This window comes from Carettochelys insculpta, chromosome 15 (genome assembly GCF_033958435.1).
Source record: "Carettochelys insculpta isolate YL-2023 chromosome 15, ASM3395843v1, whole genome shotgun sequence".
NCBI classification, from domain to species: Eukaryota; Metazoa; Chordata; order Testudines; family Carettochelyidae; genus Carettochelys; species Carettochelys insculpta.
In genome coordinates this window covers 23,691,477-23,712,241 of record NC_134151.1, presented here as the reverse complement: position 1 = coordinate 23,712,241, position 20,765 = coordinate 23,691,477, and the positions used below count along the sequence as shown (strand labels likewise).

General features: G+C 39.6%; 1 protein-coding gene across 1 annotated transcript in view; it reads right to left on the bottom strand.

Annotated features, from left to right (window-relative positions):
• Positions 1–1,754: 1,754 nt before the first annotated feature.
• Positions 1,755–20,765, bottom strand: part of ACSL6 (acyl-CoA synthetase long chain family member 6) — a 110,522-nt gene continuing 91,511 nt past the window's right edge. The window contains exons 12-21 of the mRNA XM_075009307.1: positions 19,612–19,746; positions 18,044–18,178; positions 15,634–15,729; positions 14,526–14,598; positions 13,248–13,336; positions 11,071–11,187; positions 9,518–9,661; positions 8,338–8,439; positions 6,852–6,923; positions 1,755–2,144 (exon numbers count right to left, since the gene is read on the bottom strand). Of these exons, the coding sequence (XP_074865408.1) occupies positions 2,004–2,144; positions 6,852–6,923; positions 8,338–8,439; positions 9,518–9,661; positions 11,071–11,187; positions 13,248–13,336; positions 14,526–14,598; positions 15,634–15,729; positions 18,044–18,178; positions 19,612–19,746 (1,104 nt within the window). The 3' untranslated portion in view covers positions 1,755–2,003. The remainder of the gene's footprint in view (positions 2,145–6,851; positions 6,924–8,337; positions 8,440–9,517; positions 9,662–11,070; positions 11,188–13,247; positions 13,337–14,525; positions 14,599–15,633; positions 15,730–18,043; positions 18,179–19,611; positions 19,747–20,765) is intronic.

Here is a 20,765-nt window from a genome sequence, read left to right as displayed (position 1 = left end):
TTAGCCTGATGATCTCTTTTCAGGGACGTGGCTAAAGTGGACCTGATTGTTCATTGCCCTGCATCTTATGAAGTCATTTCCATCAGTACAAAATGAGTGTGAAACACTACTACAGGGTGAACTTCTCTAGTCCAGCACCCTCGGGTCCTAACCCACAGCCATACACGACTCTGAACAGCCACGTACAAGGGCCATGTGCTGATCTTGAGCACCATTGGGACATTCTGTATGCACTGTGTGCCCTGCAAACCAGCAGCTTCCATTGACGGGTTTCCCATTGGTTCACGATGACACTCAGAGAGGCACATGGCCCCTGCAGCTGGCCACTCTGAGCAGCGTTTGGGGGCGTGGCAGGAAAGGGCCTGCCCAAGGCTCCTGCTGAGCAGCAGGCTGAGTTCTGCCCACCCTGTCTAGCTCTACCAGGACATCTCATGGTGGTGGAAGGAAAACTGTGGAGGAAGCTTCCCCCTCAGCAACATGGGTGCTTGGAAGTATTACCCCTTCGTGTTCTCCAGCAACACAAGGGAGGCCCATCCACCAGTGCGCTACGGCAGTGTTTCTTAAACTTTTTGAGACTATGGAACACCAAACAATAATATTATTATGTGGAAAAACTACAAAAATTTCTAAAAAAAAATTTGTCGTCAGACCAAAAACAAAAACAAAAACAACCGACCAAACAGCAACATATACAGCAAAAACGAAATTAAGTAATTTAATCGGGTATCATAGCAATGAAGAAGTAACATTGTATTTGGTTTTTAAAACAGAAAATCTATACCATAGCGACAGTGTCAGACACTTGCCGCACACCTGCAAGTTGTTCACGGAACACCAGTATTCTGTCAAACATAGTTTAAGAAACACGGTGCTGCAGCAATGGGAATATGAGGCCATCATTTCTAGCAAGTAAATTCGTTTTACTGAACACTGATAGTTTATATTTTGGGTCAGAGCTTCATTCTTACATCTGCCCGCTGTGCCAGGCTGGACTGCACAGCACTAGTAGCACGTGAAGCAATAAATTAAGAATGAGGGGAGCATAGGATGGTGAGGGTTCATTTACACTAATTAGCCTCCTCTTGTGAAGCTTTTTATTTTGAAGCTCCCACAGGAAGCTGATCCTCTGAATAGATCAGTCTGCCACATTGCCAACAATGCTTCCTCAGACTTTCCAGCTCGTGCTTTTATGAACCCATAGGCATACAGTTTTGAATCAAACCCTTAAGGAAGATCTGTCTGCCAGGCTATAACTCAGTTCACATGCATGCACTGAAAAAGAAATATAGGGAATTCTATAACTTTCTAAAACATTTTGGAGTTACCTAGTAGTATTAATCTGGCTTTCCATTAGGCCTAATATGCTAATAGGTATATTATGCACAAATGAAATAATGAGATTTATTCCTTTTTCTATGTTAGTCAGATCATTCATGAATACAGGAAGTCAACAGAATTTATGTCCAGCAGAGTGTTAAAGCTGTCACTTCAACCAACCGAAAACAAACCCAGCCAAATATATAACTTGAAGTTCTACATTAGGGAAGCCAGACTTAGTTGTTATTTTCGTTATCATCCTTTGAATGTTTGAGGTAGACATTATTCAATTGTCCAGGATTGTATTCACTAATCTATTATATATGCAATTATAATAACAGATGTATCACATACCTTTTTTTCTGATGTGTAACCAGAAATGTTTGTGAGCATTAATAACATAACCTTCCATGTCATAAATGAGCTGGTACTTATGACTGATTTTATGGATATATTATATAGCTTTCAGTAGTCTCCTACAGCGCACATCCTGTAAAAAGATAAGGTACTGCAGCTGATGGAAAAAGGAAAGTTACTGTCAACGGTGAGGTCTTGGAACAACAAAAGGTTCAGATACAAGGTCAGATGCTTATTCATTTCAACTCTGTCATTCTGGCTCTGTACTTTTGAGTATGTACTTTAATATTGCTACAAAGTCCACTATTCAGAAGAATTTTCCTGCCACTTCATATGGAGACACTTGAATAAAGCTCTTCTATTTGTTTTTTGAAGTAATCTCTTAGCTCTCGTCTCTTAGCCTTCAGTGTGGGTGTTAACAAGCCATTTTGTACTGAGAACAGATCAGAGTGGATGTAAATAGCTTTGACCTGAAATAAAAAACAAACACATTTATGGCAAGACTAAACTACCATCATCCATTTTTAAGTAGTACTAACAGACACACCTGAAATTGTAAATATTCTTTTTAGGTTGTCACGGTGCCATTTTTGTTTAAAAAAAAAAATAAAGAAAGAGAGAAAAAAAAGAGGAGCCAGTGCTCAGTCAGCTCCATGCTTCCTCCCTCCAGCCAGTCCTGTAGCTGGGGCTTCTACAGTGCCAGTACTCAGTGCTGGCAGTACTGTTCAAGCACAAAAAAGAACTGGGTTGTCACCAAAAATGGCTCTGTTGGGTCCATCTTCAATCCTATTGGTTGCCTGTCCATATCATAAAACACCCGTACGCTCTTTGTTTAACGGAACTCTCTGGACAAGAGGTTTGTGTTGCAGGTTGGAATTAAGATACTCTAACAGAGTGGAGTGAGGAAATTTAACACCACCAGTACAATGGCTGTCTCTCTCACCAGTTCACAATCAGTGCTCATATTATTATTACTATTATGCTATTATTAGCAGCATCTTCACCCTGCATCATAAACCTTTGTTCCCAGACTCCCTACAAAACATTACCCCCATCCATAAAAGAAATATATATATCCAGTCTGCAATGCTCTCATCACACGGTGTGGTGTGCAAAGGAGCATCCCTCCAAAAAACTCAGAGTGGCTAAACAGATGGGAAAGGTGGCTGTGTATGATGTTGCCCCAGCCACCAAATTTCAACACAGCTGAATGGTCACGTACAGCAGGGTGTCACTGAGTCAAGAGATGTAGAAATCATACTAAGGGCCATGAGCTACTGAAGCATGAGTTTAAATCTACACAAACACATTAAACATCACTGACATAGTCTTGCAAAGCTATCATGAGGTTTTATTGGTCTAGGCATAAAAGTCTCCTGATCCAAAGTTAACATGATAATGCTCAAGCAAAGAAAAAAAAAAGGCATTAGTGACAAGTAATCACTCAGTCCCAGGCAAACAGAGTGTTAAAAGGCTGCCCTTACTAATGCTTGGTGTCTGAACACAACAGAAAACTTAGTGCCACAGGTGGTAGTGGGTTGTACTTCCACTATATTTATGGCCGTGCTGTGTGTGGTGGGGGAGAGTAGAAAACAACTCTGTATGGCTGGCCACTATCCAGAGTCCACAGAGTTCAGACAGGACTCCTTAGTCATCTTCTGCCTTTTTTTGCCTGTCACCAATCCACTTCACATTTGACAGACTAGGAGTTGTGGTGTGAGAATGATATTTTTTATTCCATGAAATTCGGTGGCTCTCTTTTCCTCATCTGCATTTTATTGCAGGGGAAAAAAGTAAAGACCTCAAATAATTTCTTTACATACTGTGGCCAAGTAATTTTAAAGGGGACTAGTGATTCTGAGCACTATTATATTTGGGTGCTTCACTTGAGATGCCGTAAGGGGGCATGATTTTGAAACAGCTATCCCCTAAATTGTCTCTGAGCTAAGCACCCAAAAACTGCAGCACCTTTTGAAAGGACATGTAATTAAAAACAAAAACAAAAACATCACCACCACTACAGTGGTACAACAATTAATTTTAAAGTTCTTAGGTTAAACATTATGAAAAAGTCTGATTAAAATTACAAGGCTCCTCAAATTAGCAATAATACTCCTCGATTCAAAAAATGAGTTGGAGAAATATCATACTGGGTGGCAAAATGGTTCTTCTGTACAGCATAAGACACCATCCCACACCAAAGAGAAGAGTTTTTGGTAAATTCCCGTACCATTTCTGACTACTACTTTTTTACATCCCTATGACAAGCATGCAGAATAGATTATCCTGGATCTACTAGCTCCAAAACATTTTTATGCAGCAGAAATTCAGGTCTTTTCTGCGAAGAAGTGCTTTGGGGTTACTTGAAAACTAGTGAAATGGTGATATTGCAAGAATCACATTAGTGAAAATGTAACAGCAACGAAGGGTCCTGTGGCACCTTATAGACTAACAGAAAAGTTTTGAGCATGAGCTTTCGTGAGCACAGACTCACTTCATCAGCTGCTCAGAGTCTGTACTCACGAAAGCTCATGCTTAAAACTGTTCTGTTAGTCTATAAGGTGCCACAGGACCCTTTGTTGCTGTTACAGATCCAGACTAACATGGCTACCCCTCCGATACTTGACATTAGTGAAAATGGAGCAATTTTGAGGGGAAAGATTTTAAATTAGACTTGTTTTAAGAACTTTGAGTTTGTTCTTTTAAGTTAATGTCAATTGTCATTAGAACAGAGACAGAAAGTGATAATGACTCCATAGTTTAGTGATTAGGACATTCACCTGGGAGGTGGGAGACCAACATTCATGTCTAACTATTTATACATGAAGGAACAGCTCAGATAGGTAAGTCTGAGGAAGACCTTTTCCAGAGCATCCCATTGCCCAATGACTGGAGCAGATTCCTGTGATGTGGAAGACCCATATTTAAATCCCTTCTTCACCTCAGGCAGAGGCGTCAAATAATAGTTTTGTGTTGACTGAAACGGCATTTTTTAGCAAATAAACTGTTTGTCTGAAAATTTTCACCCAACTCTGTCCATAGGAAAGCTGGACCCATGTAGAACTATATTGTGTATGGTTCATACTGGTCAGATAATCTGGCTCAGTGTTATGTCACAACAATCACATAGTGCTCTAGACAGGTGACTCTACACAGAAGACCCTTGTTTTCATGCTGCGATAAATTCCACATATTTCTTTTTCATATTGTTTCTCTTTAGATTTTTAGCACTGCAGCAAAATTCTCCTCATAACCTCACAGTGTTTTAATGCATGTCAGCAGAACTGCTAACTTAAGGGTATTCATATTGGAAAGGTTAGGGCAAGAACAACTCAGGATAATTACTAGACAGCCAATTTCACGTATTGTAACAAATGCTCCATGGGGAATTTCTTTCATTAGTTATGGAACTGTCAGAAAGTCAGAGACAAGGTCTATGGCTACACTAGTGCGTTTTTTTTTTTTTGACAAAACCAGAGTTTTGTTGACAAAAGTCGCTACAGGTCCATGCACAAAATGTTTTTGTTGACAGTCTGTCAACAAAACTTGGCATTTCCACCGACAACCTTCTGTCTCCCTCAGATGAGGAAGAGTACCTTTGTCCATAGTCTGTCAACAAAAAGGCTGCATGGATGTTCTGGGGGGACTTTCTGTTGACAGACAGGGCTGCTAGGACACTGGGCAGCCCTTTCTGCTGTGCTTCTGGTTGGCTGTTTTGTTGAGAGAGCTGTCGGGCAGTCCAGCAGTTCTCTGTCGACAGAGAGGATCACTCTTTCGATTTATTTTAGTGTATGGCCTGCACTCTGAAGACAGATATTTTGTCGGAAAATCTCTTCCACAGAAACGTCTGTCAACACATGCTTCTAGTATAGCCATATCCAAGGAGATTTAAGGTCACAGGACCTTCTGCAAACTTTAATACAGTGGATTTTCATTGGACGTCTCAAGCAAAAATGGACAATCAAATAAAGTTTACTGGTGATGTTTAAATAATATCTTAGAATCTGGCATTCACTTCTATATTAATATTTTAACAAATATACAATAAAACTTTTAAAGAACTATTTTATGTCAGCTTTTTTCAGTGTTTTTTTCAATATTGTTGCTAAAGCCATGAAATATTGCAATCTGTTTCAGAATTTTCCTACTTGAATGTTTGTAATTCTACGCAGAAAATATTGGGCAAGCATCAGAAAGGATTAGTGGATGCACTCAAAATAAACAGAGGACCTGTATTTTCTAGGTCAGTTACATGAATGATACTGTAATTACAGACCTGATCCTGCTTTGCAACATTGCTTTCAATGAAAGTAGGATCAGGGCTCCTAAAAATACTGGTCTTGACCTCTAGTGATTATATCAGGGATTATACAGAGCTTGCTCTTGTATTCCCTATGCACTCACAACTCCCACCAAATCTACTCTGAATGCTGCTGGGGGTGGAAAGTGGGATCAAGGACTACAGTCCTTAGTTAATTGAAAGTGATAAAACAATTTCTCAGTAGGATACTGCTGGTTTCACAAAATTCCTGCATGGAACCATTAAAATAATAATAATGAGGATTTTATTACTATGAACCTTTGTGGCAATATTCATGCATTCTTAAGGGGCCAAGGGATTTAAGAAATACACACATGCAAACTATAATTACCTATAGACACAACATAAGCAGACATTGAGGCTGTGTCTACACTTGCATTCCTCTTTCGAAAGAGGTATGCAAATGAGAGAAATAAAATGCAAATGAGGCGCAGATTTGCATATCTGGCACCTAATTTGCATATTCTTATTTTGAAATAGCTTCTTTTGAAAGAAGGATACCAGCGTAGACACTGCTCTTTTGAAAGTAAACCCCATCTTCAAAGGAATACTTCTTCCCATAAAAAAAGGGAAGAAGGATTCTTTTGAAGATGGGGTTTACTTTCGAAAGAGCATTGTCTACACTGTTCTTTTTCTTTCGAAAGAAGCTATTTTGAAATAAGAATATGCAAATGAGCACCAGATATGCAAATCTGCACTTCATTTGAATTTTTGATTTTGCTCATTTGCATACCTCTTTCAAAAGAGGAATGCAAGTGTAGACACCAGCCTTAGGCTTCATATGATACATACTAACAAATGCCTATTCATCATAAAGGGGTATTTCATGTGATCATAAGAAGTAATGTTAGCATACCTGCTCAAAAGAATGAAGTCCACTCTCTTTTCCTAGCCGCACCATATCTTCCATTATTGCTTTTGTCAGTTCCTGTGTTAGAACAAATAATTCTCAATTATTCTTCTTTACATCCAATGATATTAATGAGCAGGAAAATAAAGATTACTGATCAAAGCACAAAAACACTGACTCTGGCAGTTCAGACATCAATTAGCAAATGCTGTTTTAAAGGAAGTACCTTTATAAATAGAAAACATTTATGAATATTTTATAAACAAGTTATGTAATAGTCTAATAATAGTTTATGCCATTTATTTTCACACAGAAAATGTGAGACCAATGTTTTCAAAACTACAGTCACTTAGGATAGACATTTAAAGCCTTACTCCTTCAAACTCCTACAGACATGCTTACCTTTCAGTGCCCCAATAGTACCATCAACTTTAATGGTATTGTTATGATTTTAAAGTTACGTGTGTATAGATAGATTGGGGCTTAAATCATCTCTGTTTCATTACATTAGTTGGGGCTCAGCACTTAAAAATCAATATGCTTGTTAAAGTGTCTATATATATAAATACCTAACTTTAGTCACCAACGCAGAATATTCTTCTTAAACTTTGCTTCTTGGCATTATTTATAAACTCTTAATTTTGCAGGTGATTTAAACAATAGGGCTACGGTTGCACTATGGCACTCTGTCAACAGAAGTCACTTCTGCTGACGGAGTGCAGCCACACACAAAAACCAATCAGATGAGCACTCAGCTCTGTCAACAAAGCAGACAGGGCTGCCCATTGGTCCGAATGCCCTGTCTGTTGACAGAAGGCCTCGCAGAGTGGCCACATAGCCTTTTTGTAGACAAAAAGCAGTCAAATAGCACTTTAAAGACTAGCAAAATAGTTTATTAGGTGAGCTTTCGTGGGACAGACCCACTTCTTCAGACCACGGCCTCCTCTCTGTTACTTTTTGTAGACAGAATCTGTTGATAGCAACAGTATGCCTCAAAGCTTTGAGGTACAAAACTGCCAGCAAAAGTGCTGTGTTTTGCCCAGATACTGTCAACAAAATGCATTTGCCAGCAAAACTTGCTAGTGTAATTGTAGACTAGGAGACAAAGTGTTACCTTTCATATAAGTCTAAAAAGAGATTGCATAGGTTTAATTTTAGAAAAAATTGATAATATATTCACAGAAACATTCAAAAGAATGGGCATAATGACAGAGACAAATGATCTATCTCTTTCAGCATCCTATCAAAAAAAAAACACCACTGTTGAATCTGCAGGTGCAAGATAACTAAAGATCTTGGTTTTTTCACTTATTTGGAGTGTGATATGCACACTAGTAGGCTACTAAATGACAAAGTTAAGGAGCTTAAAAGCTTGATTTGCCTCTTCTCTTTTATATGAGCATACCTTTATTTCAATCATTTCCTAATGATGAATACTATTACAGATCACTGTTAATTAAATGCACACAGATATTTATTTTTAAGGACATACCATATTTTTACAGAGCTCTGTATATGTTCCCTCAAATCCTCTCTTCTTTGCCCAGCCTGGCATGACTTCACAATCAGGCACAACAATTCCCACCAAAAAGGCCTGTTTCATTTAAAAGAATTAGATAGAAGAGATACATAGGTAGACAGATAGATAGATAGATATCAGCTGAGAAAGACCCATATTTAACACAAAATATTTCAGTACATATATAATCTCTCTTAGTTTGCCAGGTTTAATAATTTCACTAAAACTCTGTATTTGGCTAAAATTTCATGAAGAAATATTTATGATGGACATTTCTTCTCCTCTGATAAAAGGCCTCTACTGTGACAGTTAATATATTTGTCAGAAAAAAAATAAACACATTGGCCAGATTCTGCAATCTGAATTCTACTCTGCACTGAAGCTAACAAAGTTACGTTGCTTTTGCAGTGGTATAAGTGAAAGCGGAATTTGGTCCATTTGTTTATCACTGTTCCATTTATGTATTTCTGACCATTCAGGAAAATCATATTGGGGTCATGGAGATGTGTGGCTCAATGGCATGATTGGGGTAAGTGTTAGTTGTTGCGGTGTCTGAAATTATACGTGTTGGTAAGTAAAATGCCAACCATTGCATGTGTAAACTGGATGCTTACACATGTTGCTATCTCCTCTGCGTGTGCAAATGCAGATTTTTCACACCTGCTACTTTGAAAAGATCTCCCTAACTAGTCTGTTTTAATACAGAGAATAGTTCTGCCACCTCAGTAAGCACTTGGCAGATAGACCTCTAAATTGCAGGTCCCACGTAGGACCTTACTGAGGAAGGCTCCTGCACTTGTCTTCCACTTGTGAATTCAAGTACAGCTCTAGCAAGTGCTCTGCTGTTCCCTCTTTCTAAAAATGGATGCCAATGGTGTCAGCACACCAGCAACCTAACCTTTTTCAAGTGTTTTGTAGGCATCACAACACAGGAGAGTAATAAGGGACTGAAGGATAATGAGGTAACTTTAGAGGCTAAATTTAAGCCACATATAGTCACTTGAGTGTTTGGTAGGTCTAACGAGATTGCACCCAGTTTCAGAAGTGAGGAAGAGAAGATTGAAGGCAGAAAGGTGACATTTACTGATCCAGGCCCAGCACCTGTCTACCAGAGGGTCTAGCTGTGACATTATTTTGATGTTCTACATTTTACCTGTAAACTGTCTCCATGCACATATATTTGGGCAATAGGCTCACTGCGGATGTAGATATTCTCAATCTTTTCAGGTACAATATACTCTCCCTGAGCAAGTTTAAATATGTGCTTTTTCCGATCAATAATTTTAAGTGTCCCAGTCTGTTGAAAAGAGAGATGATGGTTACCAAAATTGTTATTTTTATACACAGGCCCAGTCAACAATATACTTTATGCATTAGATTCTACATTTCATTAGAGAGACTACCGTAAAACTGGGAGGAGATGGATAATCCCCTCCTGGGCTATCCAGGCAGAGCAAAGATCAGTGCATGAGTGTCTGAACCTAGGAAGCTGGTCATACCCAAGGTTTATTAGTGGTCCACTGCATGTCAGCAAAGGTTGAATTTAATCAGCCTTGAAGATCTCACTTGCAAAAGTTGACCATAAGAATATTTTTCATATAGTCTCAGACACAGGTTGTATTTTCAGTCTGTCAGTCATGATGGATTCTTTTTACGGATAGGTCCACATTTCCATGATAAACTTCAGGATCATCACACAGGAAAGGAAAATGCTATTCTGGTAGTCAGAAAAACTGTTTAAAAATTCCAAAAATACTTTGTGGGCATATTTGTCATTTTATCTCAGACACTGCCCAGAAACGTTGCTTTTTGTGACATTTCTATAAAATGCTCATTTATACATGGAAACTAACAAGTTTTTGATGCACATCTTTTTTGGAAGGGCAAAAATGAAATAAGAATTTTTTGAAAAAGATCAATCTAAAATACACAATTCCAGTTACAACAATTGCTTATCACTTTTCAGTCTGAACAAATAATTAGTGCACATGTATTTGTATGTGTAAAACAAGGTCCAGAATTATGCTGTTTAAAGAACTCCAAAGATACTGAAAATGCTATATTGTTTGGAGGTTTCCTGGCTTTGTTTTGAATTTGTCCTCAGACCTCTTGTTCCAGGTAGGACTTTTTTTATTTGATAATTTCTAAAAATATTTTTTCCCATGTTTAGACAATTCTTTATGAAATATTACTGGAGTTTAAATATGTAAAAACTGTAGAAAACAACTTCATTTTCAAATGCTGCAAACCAGCAGTTCTCATTGACGTCAGTGGTATTTGAGGGCATTCTGTACCAAATAATATCTAGCTGTCGGGTCTTTACACAAGTGAGTTGATTTCAGCTTCCCACCAACAGAAATGGCTGGATTTCAGAAGTAGTTGAACTGATCTGTATCATCTCTTCCAAAGATTAATTAAAGGTTGAGTGATAGTCTTTAGCTATTAAAATAGCCTCTAGTGAGGGGCAAAGCTGCTTGATATCTTACATAAGTTAATGTGATATTAAAGAAACTTTTCTTTATGCTCTGCTGAGGCATGAAGCTGCTCTGTAAATAGGACACAGGTTCATGGATTTGACTCAGAGGATGCACTAACTCCTGATGATTATTGTACATGCACAAAACAAACACAGATTTGCTTGACAGTATAAGTATACTACCTTAGAACATACTTTACAAAAGAACTGAGAGTCTGATCAGTACGTACAGGTAACCATTTCCCAATGTCTCCAGTATGAAGCCATCCTTCTTTATCCAGCACTTCAGCTGTCTTCTCTTCATCTTTTAGATAACCTTTGAAAACATTGGGTCCTCTCACGCATATCTGAAAAAGAGTCAGGGTTGCTGACAAAGTCCATAGCTTTTGTTGTGAAATCACACCAAGCTGTTAAGGAGTGGATTCCTTCTCATATGATAGCACCAAGAAAATTAAATATTTCAAATTATGCTACCGCCTACTTTTTAAAAAAAAAAAATAAACTAATGTAAGTGTAAAGTAGGAAAACAAAACAGTGCAAACCTATGGTCACTTTGAGTGTGAAATATTCCCAACTTCTGTTGTTTTTTTTCCTGAGCCCTACAATAGCCTTTTGACAATACTTCATGAGAACAGAACAACAGCCTGCTAATTCATGTGATATCACAACCTTCCAAATATTTTCAGAAAGACAGCAATTTTCCTGAAAGATGTGACCATTTTCACTAAAAATGAAACAGCTTTAGTGCAGGTATTTTGCACTAAAAACTGAGCGAACAGGAACTAGGAAACACTCTACGAGAAGCCTCTATTGACAGAAGTCACTGTCAGAAGGGATTTCCTGGCAAAACTTCTGTCAACAGATTGCATCTACACACAAAAAGCAGATTAAAAGAGCAATCCACTCTGTCGACAGAGAGCAGCCAGACTGCCTGGCCCTCTCTTGACAGAATGGCTGACCAGAAGTTCTGTGAACAGGGCTGCTGGTGAACCAGAAGCCCTGTCTGTGGACAAAAGGGCCCTGGAGTGTCCACATAGCTGTTCTGTTGCCAGAACGCTACTGAGAGAGTTGTTATACCTGAACAAGGAGAGGTATAATGCTGCCAACAGATGTGCTGCATTTTGTTGTCAAACTGTGTGTAGGGGCTCCACGCTTTTTCCCAACAAAAGCCCAGTTTTGCAGCGAAAAGCCCCTTGTGCAGATGTAGCCTGAGATTTTGAACATTTAAATGTTGTTGTGAAGATTGCATCACCTCTCATTAAAATCTAAATTCACTATCAAGAATAAAGTGTCAGAGCTTTCAGGGTAAGCTGTGAACATAACTAGAGAATAAAGAGCACACTATTGAATCACATCATTGCATTCTGCACATCCAGATGCGGGATGAAATTTTGGTCCCATTTAAGTGAATGGAAGTATTGCCATTTTCTTCAGTGGATGTCTCACTAAGTTCCTAGAATAAACTGTACATACAGGGCATTGGTGACAGAGCTCAGGACTTGTTGCAAAACATGAACTTCCACCTCTGGAACTTAAAGAGTCTGACCTCCTTAGTTAACCACTCCTCATGAGCTTTAAAAGTATTAGAAGTTACATCCTTTGTGAGACTCCAGATGCTAATTTAGATCCCAGTCCTGCACTGGGATGCACTAACACAGCTACATATTCCTGCAGAGAGTCCTGCTGAAACTCGCTAGGACCCTGCATGGGTGCAAGGATCCATGTTATCAGATCCTAACTTTGAGAAGTAAGGGGACTTCGAAGTACCTCGGGCACTTTGAAATACCGGTGGGTGAGCTGCGGCTAGGCGCAAGCTGGCACGTCAAAGTTTAAAACTTTGAAGTTGCTGCGGGGGGAATTTGCTTAATGAAGTGCTGCATATGCAGCACAGCACTTCATTAATAAACTCCCAACACTCTGCTTACCATCCTCCCTTCAAAGTAGGGAGGTAGTGTAGACAAGGCCTAAGAGTTTTCACAGTAGTAAGGATACGTGAGGCCTGGATGAGTTCATCCATATAACACTATGCTCCAATCTTGTGAAGCGGTCCACTTAGGTGACTCATCTCTCTCTGGGATCCCACCAAAGTCAGTGGGATTCTTTGGGAATGTACGTCTGCTCATGTGGACTCTCAGCCCCTTCAAGCTGTAGCACTACTTGGAGGTTCTTAAAATACCCTGTATTTCTAATCAACACTACGATGCTCTATTGGTCTCTGATCTGTACTTCTTTTCTGTATTTTTTTTTAACTTGAATGTCTCAACTGGCATATAGAACACATCTATGACAAGAGGCACTTAAAAAGGATTCTCAGGTACAAGTGGTAACGAACGGCATATAGATTTTTATGACAGCCATCTCACAAAGTTAACTACCGAGGGGCTTCACATAATATTTGAAATAATACCTCTCCTTCTCCTTTAGTAGCAAAATAATTCATTTCTGCCACATCCACCAGTTTGATTAAATTACAGGGCAGAGGGGCTCCCACATGACCTGCAAATCAAAGTTAAAAGGTCATTTGTCATTTCTGTCTATAAATGGTGCTCACGAAGTTATTATTAGGACATCACACTTTTCTAGCCGAGCTTCCTGAAGTGCAATGTTCTTGAAGCATACAGTTCTGTGTACAGAATCCTGTAATCTGTCTGGATTTGATTCCTATTTTTAAAAGTCTAACAATGAAGGACCCTTGCATCTTACCATCTTCTTCTGATCAACAGAAAATTAAATCAGTCTCTTTTTTAAAGACTGAACTCAGAGTAAGTTGTTAATAACAGAGCTCCACGTTCGGTTCTGTGGATGACTTAGAAAAGTCAAGGGCTTTGAGTTACTATGACTTTAAATTCAGCCACAATGGCTTTAAATTCAACCTTTTTTCCAATTTCTCCAGAGTAAACCGTAGATGCTTTAACTACTCCAAATTATGCTAACAGTTATGACCCCAATGGAATGTTCTGGCAGACATAGATTACAGGACCACAAAGGTGTTCAGGCCTGTACCAGGGAATGGTCACAATGAAAGACAAGATACATTGGTCCTCTGGCACCTGCCATTTTAGGGGAATTTTTCACATCTGTGGCCAGGCTGAAGTCTGCTTCAGACCACCAGATTTAAGAAAGTAAGCATACAATCCTTAATATGTATTTGTGAATGTATGTTCACTAATTATGTGGTGGCCAAAGTACCAAAATGAAGACAAACACAGTGAAAATGTACAGCTGCTTTTGGCGAGGGCATACTTAAGTACAAGTCACTGGTGTCCCTCTGGAAAACTACTTGAGTAAAAATACACACACGTGCACTAACATGCACGCATATCACATCTTTATTGTACTCAAGTACCCAGAAGTGAACACAGCGGCATTTTTACTCAAGTACCTTTTAGGGGTATGTTTTCCACTTCTGCCTAAGTGGGCCAGAAGTGGAAAGTATGGGTGATTTTTGCAGATCAGGACCAACACATAGTCCCACATCTCTTGAGGGAAGCTAGCTTAGTATCTAATCAAATTCTGCCTCTCTTTGGCTCGTGTAATTAACCTCTCACTTTCATATATACTGAATTCACCCAAATTCTTCAGCACTCTGACAAAGTGTTGCATGGTATCCCATAGCTATTCCAGCCCACTTCATTCTAAATATACTCACAGTTTCTTCCTTTTAGGAGACACTATAAATTTTTACCTGATGCCCAGTCACCTGGAGTAGTAAATGTACATCCTGCTGTGCACTCTGTTTGACCGTAACCTTCATAAACCTGACAAAGAGACACACAGCTTTGAACCTGATGATAGATTAACATTTACATTTGATTTGAACATTGTTCAGTTCCTTGCTGGTTGCACAATGCTGTAAATTTAAACCAGTGTGCTGACTAGAAAGACAAGGCAGGAAATGTAATATTTAGGCATTACCTTCTCACCCGCCTTATCTTGCTCATATCTTGGGATCAACATGGCTACACTACATACATACAATGTGTGGACTGACAGGGAAAGTTGCTCTGGTTCTCACTGTATAGGAAACATTGTTTTATATTATCATGAATGAATAACATGGTGGAAAAGAGTGGGAAGAGAAGGCAGTTGTGTTGATAGCAGTTGTTTGAAAAAAGTATTATGTACCAATGTCAGAGAAACCAGATTCTTTCTAATGTGAAATCAAGTTTTGAAGAGGGATTTTTTTGGAAACTTTTTGTTGGCAAGGTACAGGCATCTGAGGAGGGTGTGGCTTGTCTGTTAGTTACTTGTAGAGGCCACTAGCTTTGCCAACAAATTGAGCAGTGTGCTGGACAAGTTATGTTTTCTTGGGCTTCCTGGATTATACAATAACTAGCGTGGCCAGCACCTTCTTCCCAGAACGTCTGTGTTTTCACAGTCCCTCTTTCTGTCTGTGTATAATGCTAGTTCTTAGTAGTTCTTTAGAAAACTGACAAGTTACACCATCTTATCTCCACTCATCTTCTCCCCTCCTCTACCCCAGATATGGGACCAAGCCTTAGCTCCAAATATTCCTGAATCTGCACACAGATCTGAACTTTGCTACTGGCTACCTCTCTATATAAAACACTGAAAGTCTTGGATCCAAATGCCTCTAAATTTTGAGGCATTTGGAGCTGTGTCTGATCTTTGTGGTTGAGCCCACTCCTGCAATTCACATCTTTGATGCTCAGAAAAAAACAATGTCTATTGCAGTTGATGTTGGTTAATGTTATTTAAATACAGAGTTTCTTATGTCTTAACTAGAACAGCTAGTGCAACAGTGCACCTGGATAGCTGTAGGTGTGGCGTACCTGACATCCAAGTGCTGCTCGAAGGAACCCCAGCACAGTTGGAGAAGCAGGAGCAGCTCCTGTTACAATCATCCTAACACACCCACCAAGGCTTGCCTGTTAGATAATAAGAGAGAACAAAACTCAGCCTCCCATTTAGTAACATTTTGAAATTAAAAACACTAACTGAAGTACACCAAAAGAAACAGCCCTTCTTCCTGAGAAAGTGATCAATCAATCAATCAATGAACCCTCATCATCGCAGCTAGGTGCCACATCATGGACCAGGAAGCCATTGTACTAGGCATTGGACAAGTACAGCTCAAAAAGCCCATGTGCTTTGGCCTAGTCCATGTTGAAATAAATAATAGGGATTTCCCATAGTTGTCCTGAAGTCTTAGGTTCCAATTGGCCCTGCATAGGTAAGAGTTTTCTGCCTAAATGGTGCCCTTTCAAAAGTCGGTTCTGCCTGGCACGAAGGCAGAGGTGTGCCTGCACAGAATCATAAAAATGTAAGGCTGGTAGGGACTTCAAGAGGGACCTCATCACTCTATACAGAGGCAGCCAGTCATCCATCTGGCTCTGTATGACTTTCCAGTTTGGACAAAAATCACCCTAATATTCTACCTTTATTCTTTTCTTGCTCACTTTCCGCTCAGTGCTTTGGTGGTTTCTCCCTGAACAACTCCAAACAATTCTGCTCCATTTTTAATGGTGATGCATGGTATCACATCAGCCGACTTGTCACCTTTCAGCCATATTAAAAGTCAAAAAAGGTACACAAAGAATTTCTTGTAATTTCTAGACTTTGAGGTCAGAAGATCACTTTCATTCCTGCTGGATTCTGAATAAATGCAGAGCCTGATTTGCCTTACAGCTACAAAGACACATGCCTGGTCTTCATCATTTGAACACTTATCTTTGTAGATGGGGTGAGCAGTTTACAGCTGAAAGGAGCAGTGAGTTTTGCTAGCTAAACATAAAGAGCACATCTACATGAAGCTGTTCTGTCGGGAGCTCCATGCTAATGAGCAGTCTCACAATTGCAAATAGCTGCTCCTTAGCATAAACACACAGCTAATTAGCATAGCCGCACGAGATCTCGCTGCCAGCAGAAGCTGCTTCCGTCAGTAAACAAGCCATGTGGACGGGCCTCTGCCAGCAAAGCCGCCCGTCTGTCCCCAGCCCCTTATGCCTGAAGCGTAAGGTACCACAGCAGGTGTAAGGGGCTGGCATCAGAGGGGGGGTTTTGCTGGCAGGGGCACAACCACACAGCCTGTTTACTGCCAGAAGCAGATTCTGCCGGCAGCGAGATCTTGCATGGCTATGCTAATTAGTTTTGTGATTATGATAGAGCATATCATGTTTTACTGATGTACCCTGTGGCAAACAATGGGACCATTCTGATTGCTCCAGAAGGCCCTCAGATACTCAGTTTTCCTTTCCTTCTTGTTCGGATGCATGTTAAATGCACACGCTTTCCTTTTACAGCCTTGTATGCTAGGGGGAAAATGGTTCGGGATGCTAAAACCCTAATCCAAAAGCCACTGAAATCAACGGGAATATTTCAATTGATTTTGGAGCAGGCCTAAATGTTTTCAGCAAAAATACTTTCCCAGCTTGCAGAGCCAGAGGAAGTTTGTGACTAATATATACCTGGTATTTGCTGCTGAGGTACCATGGGAAAAAACCCCACAATTCTATCTGATTAACATGCCTAATGCACAGAGTCAAGACTCTGTAACTCAGAGTCTGGATGGCTAAGGAGGCAAAAAGCCACAGAGAAAATAAGTTTGTTAAACCCATTTTTGTGTGAATTTCACTACTAGTTTTTGTGCCATTTCTTCCTTCCTTCATGCCCAATATCGTGAGTCCTTGTTTTATAGAGACTCATCTGGAATGGTTTAGGTATACCAAGTAGGTATTGAAGTTCAACATAAAGGTAAACATTGTAGGTAAAATTTTCTGCTGACCTAACTCTTGTGAAGCAGACACTTTGGCTCTTTATGCCTGGTACATAGTAATAATGAGATATTTGCTCAGACTCCTGAGACCTTACACATAATTACAAAGTGTTCTGCTTCCTCTTCACCATCTCTGGTTTCATGTTATGCACCCCAAAAGTCCATAACACAGCATTTAAGCAAAAGTATAGTGACAACTATGTGCTGTGCTCACAGTGATGGATTCCATCCAAGTGCCAAAAGTCTTAGAAAAAATAAGGAGATTAAACTAATGCCTCTTTAAAAATAAAATAAAATAAAATAAAATAAAGCTCTCTTCTCTGGTTTCCTTCCTTTAATTCCACTGTTTCCAGATCAACCAAGCTGACTCCACTGATTTTTAAAAACTTTTAACAGAAAAATTGCATCTTTTCATTCCAACCATTTCTTGAGCAATAGCTATATTGTCACTTTTCCTAAGTTCTTACCTGGATTTTATTGAAAAATAGTTTATCCCACAAACTGTCATTTCTAATGATTCCACTTTGAACTTCAGCATTTTTACGCTTTGCAGCAAATTCCAGAAGCCAACGTTTCAATGGAGTATCTGCTTGGCTAAATATCTAAGAGAATGCAGGATGGCATAAAAGATTACACAGGTCAGATAGAAAACATGATGTATTAATATCCTTATAATTAAGGTCACAGGCTCAGATTTACCACTGGACAAAGCAGACACCACTCTAATGATGTCAGTGAAGCTACTGTTATCTAGCAGTATAATTAAGACTACTGAACTACAGTTGTAGGTGTACCAATTGTGGTTTGTTACAATCTATTCTGAAACATACTTTTCCCTTAAACAAAAGAGGAGAGAAGTGGAGAATAGAGGAATTGACTATATTTATCTGATCAGCGTTTCTGCACAATTTCTATTATATGCATTATTAGGTGCAACTATGATAAAGTTCAAGGACTGAGCAGTCTAGGAATATTTGGTAGCTAGCACAAATATTGCTATTTGTTGAGGTGATGGTGGCCAGTTTTATCTATGCTTTATCAGACACCAACCCAAACCAGATCTCTGTACCAGTAGTCCCTGATACCAGCTAAACAATGAGAAACCAGAACTGCAAATCTAAATAGACCTGAAATTGCAGAAAGTTAAGATCAGTAGTTTTTGCCTTAGACCTAGCTCTGACTTTTGAATAAATGTTCTCAATACACTGAACATGCCAACTAAATATGCTTGCATCTTAAATACCTTCCACAGAGTTCTCACATGACCTTCTATCATGAAGCATTTTTAGACACAATAGTCAGTCTTCAGCTTGTAATATTTAAGCTCTTCTCTAATTATCAAATCTCTCCTGTCACTGCCATCAGAGCGTGAGGACTATAAGTGGCTCAAAAGCAGAGGAAACTTTAGTACAGAGGCCAGCAACCTTTCCGAGGCTGAGTACCGAAATTTGACCTCTATTGTACAGTCCTAGTGCCAGTGATACTTTTAAACATCAATAATACTCCTATTTACAACAGCTTCATTAACAAAAAAATTAAGATGCATAGCTTTACCATTTAGGTGGTGGTTGGTAGCATTTGGTCTTTTGTTAATGAACAGGTGGTATGGCTTTGAGCAACCTCCCGGATGCATGGGAGGGGAGGAGTGGGGATGAAAATTGCCTTGCTTGCCACTCTTGGCACCCGTGCTGGAGGTTGCTGACCCCTGCATTAGCAATCCAAGTCTGATTCATAGATCCTGTACCAATGAACTTTTTGGTAATGGCATCATTGAGTGCAATGGGAATGGGAACAGGAGCAGGACCTACATGCACAGAATTTCACTTTAATACACAATGGGCCAGGTCTTCAACTGGTATAAGCTAACACAACTCCACTGACTTCAGAAACCCTATGTGGATTTACACCAGCTGAGTATCTGGTGAAATGTACTTACTGTGTACAAGAGTTTTGGGAAAAGACAAACTTATGAGAAGTCTCTAAGCACTAGACAATTATTGACTGTATGGCTACAAACAGAATAAATGAGATTTACCTTATCATACATTCTATTTAATAACCGTGGCACAACAGGGAAAATGGTTGGACGCAGTGCTTTCATGTCATCTGCTAGGAGACGGATATCTCCTTGAAAGAATCCAATTCGCCCCCCTTGGCAATATACGACAGACTGTGATGGGGAAAAACAGCATACTTATCCCTTTGCCTTTAATCACTGTAGCAAAACCCTCCTATCCCTATTTTAAAGATGCCTTCCTGAAATTGTATTTGCCATTTGGGTTTAAAAGAACTAAACAAAATAGTAAGTGGGGTACAAATGCATTGATTTAGTATAGTCCTTGATCATAGATCCTTTACCTAGTATTCATGTTTAGAAAACAGAATTTAGTAGTTTGTGGGAGAAAATGGGATGAAAGCTACAAGACACTATTTTCAAAAGCACCTGATTTCTCTAGCAATAAAAGTCCCACTGAACTCCATGGGGCTTATTCTCCCAGGTCTTTTTGAAATTTTCACCCTAAGTTCCTTATTTTTGCTTTTTGTATTCTTACCATATGGGATACTATACAACCTTCCCGTATCCACAATTAAATCTGTTTACTACTTAATCATTTAATCAGATTCCACGGTTCTCTTACATGGTCACTCCAGAACTACTGTATCAGACTGGGGACTGGGGGTGAGGGGGAACTGTCTTGCACAGGAGCACACTTCAAAGACAGCTCTTTGTATGGTTGTGGGGGTGACAGTGGATTCTGGCCTGGTTGAGGTGAATGCACTGGTGACAAGTCTGTGATTTCATGTTCTTGGGACACCATCTTCTTAGACTCACCTCTGATTTGGGGGGTGCAGAAATATTTAGTTACTCATGAAATCACTGTGCTAGCCTAGCCCTGTTGTGGTTGACAGAGATTCCTTCATGTCTTTTTATGTCTTCTGAGCTATCTTCATGCAGATGTTAGAATTTCCTATAACATTTCCTTTGCGGGGAGCTTAAATCTGTAGCTAACCGAATGACAAATGGGAGATCCAGAAGGTGGAACATCCAAGTGTGATTCCCAGCACAGGGCCATGCGCTGTCCTGTTGCTGAGGCTTGGAACACTATGAAGGTATCTGCTCGGCCTGGGGAAGAAAGCATTATGCCAGTTTTGAGCCTTCTGGCCTACAAAGGTTTCCTTCTCTGAGTG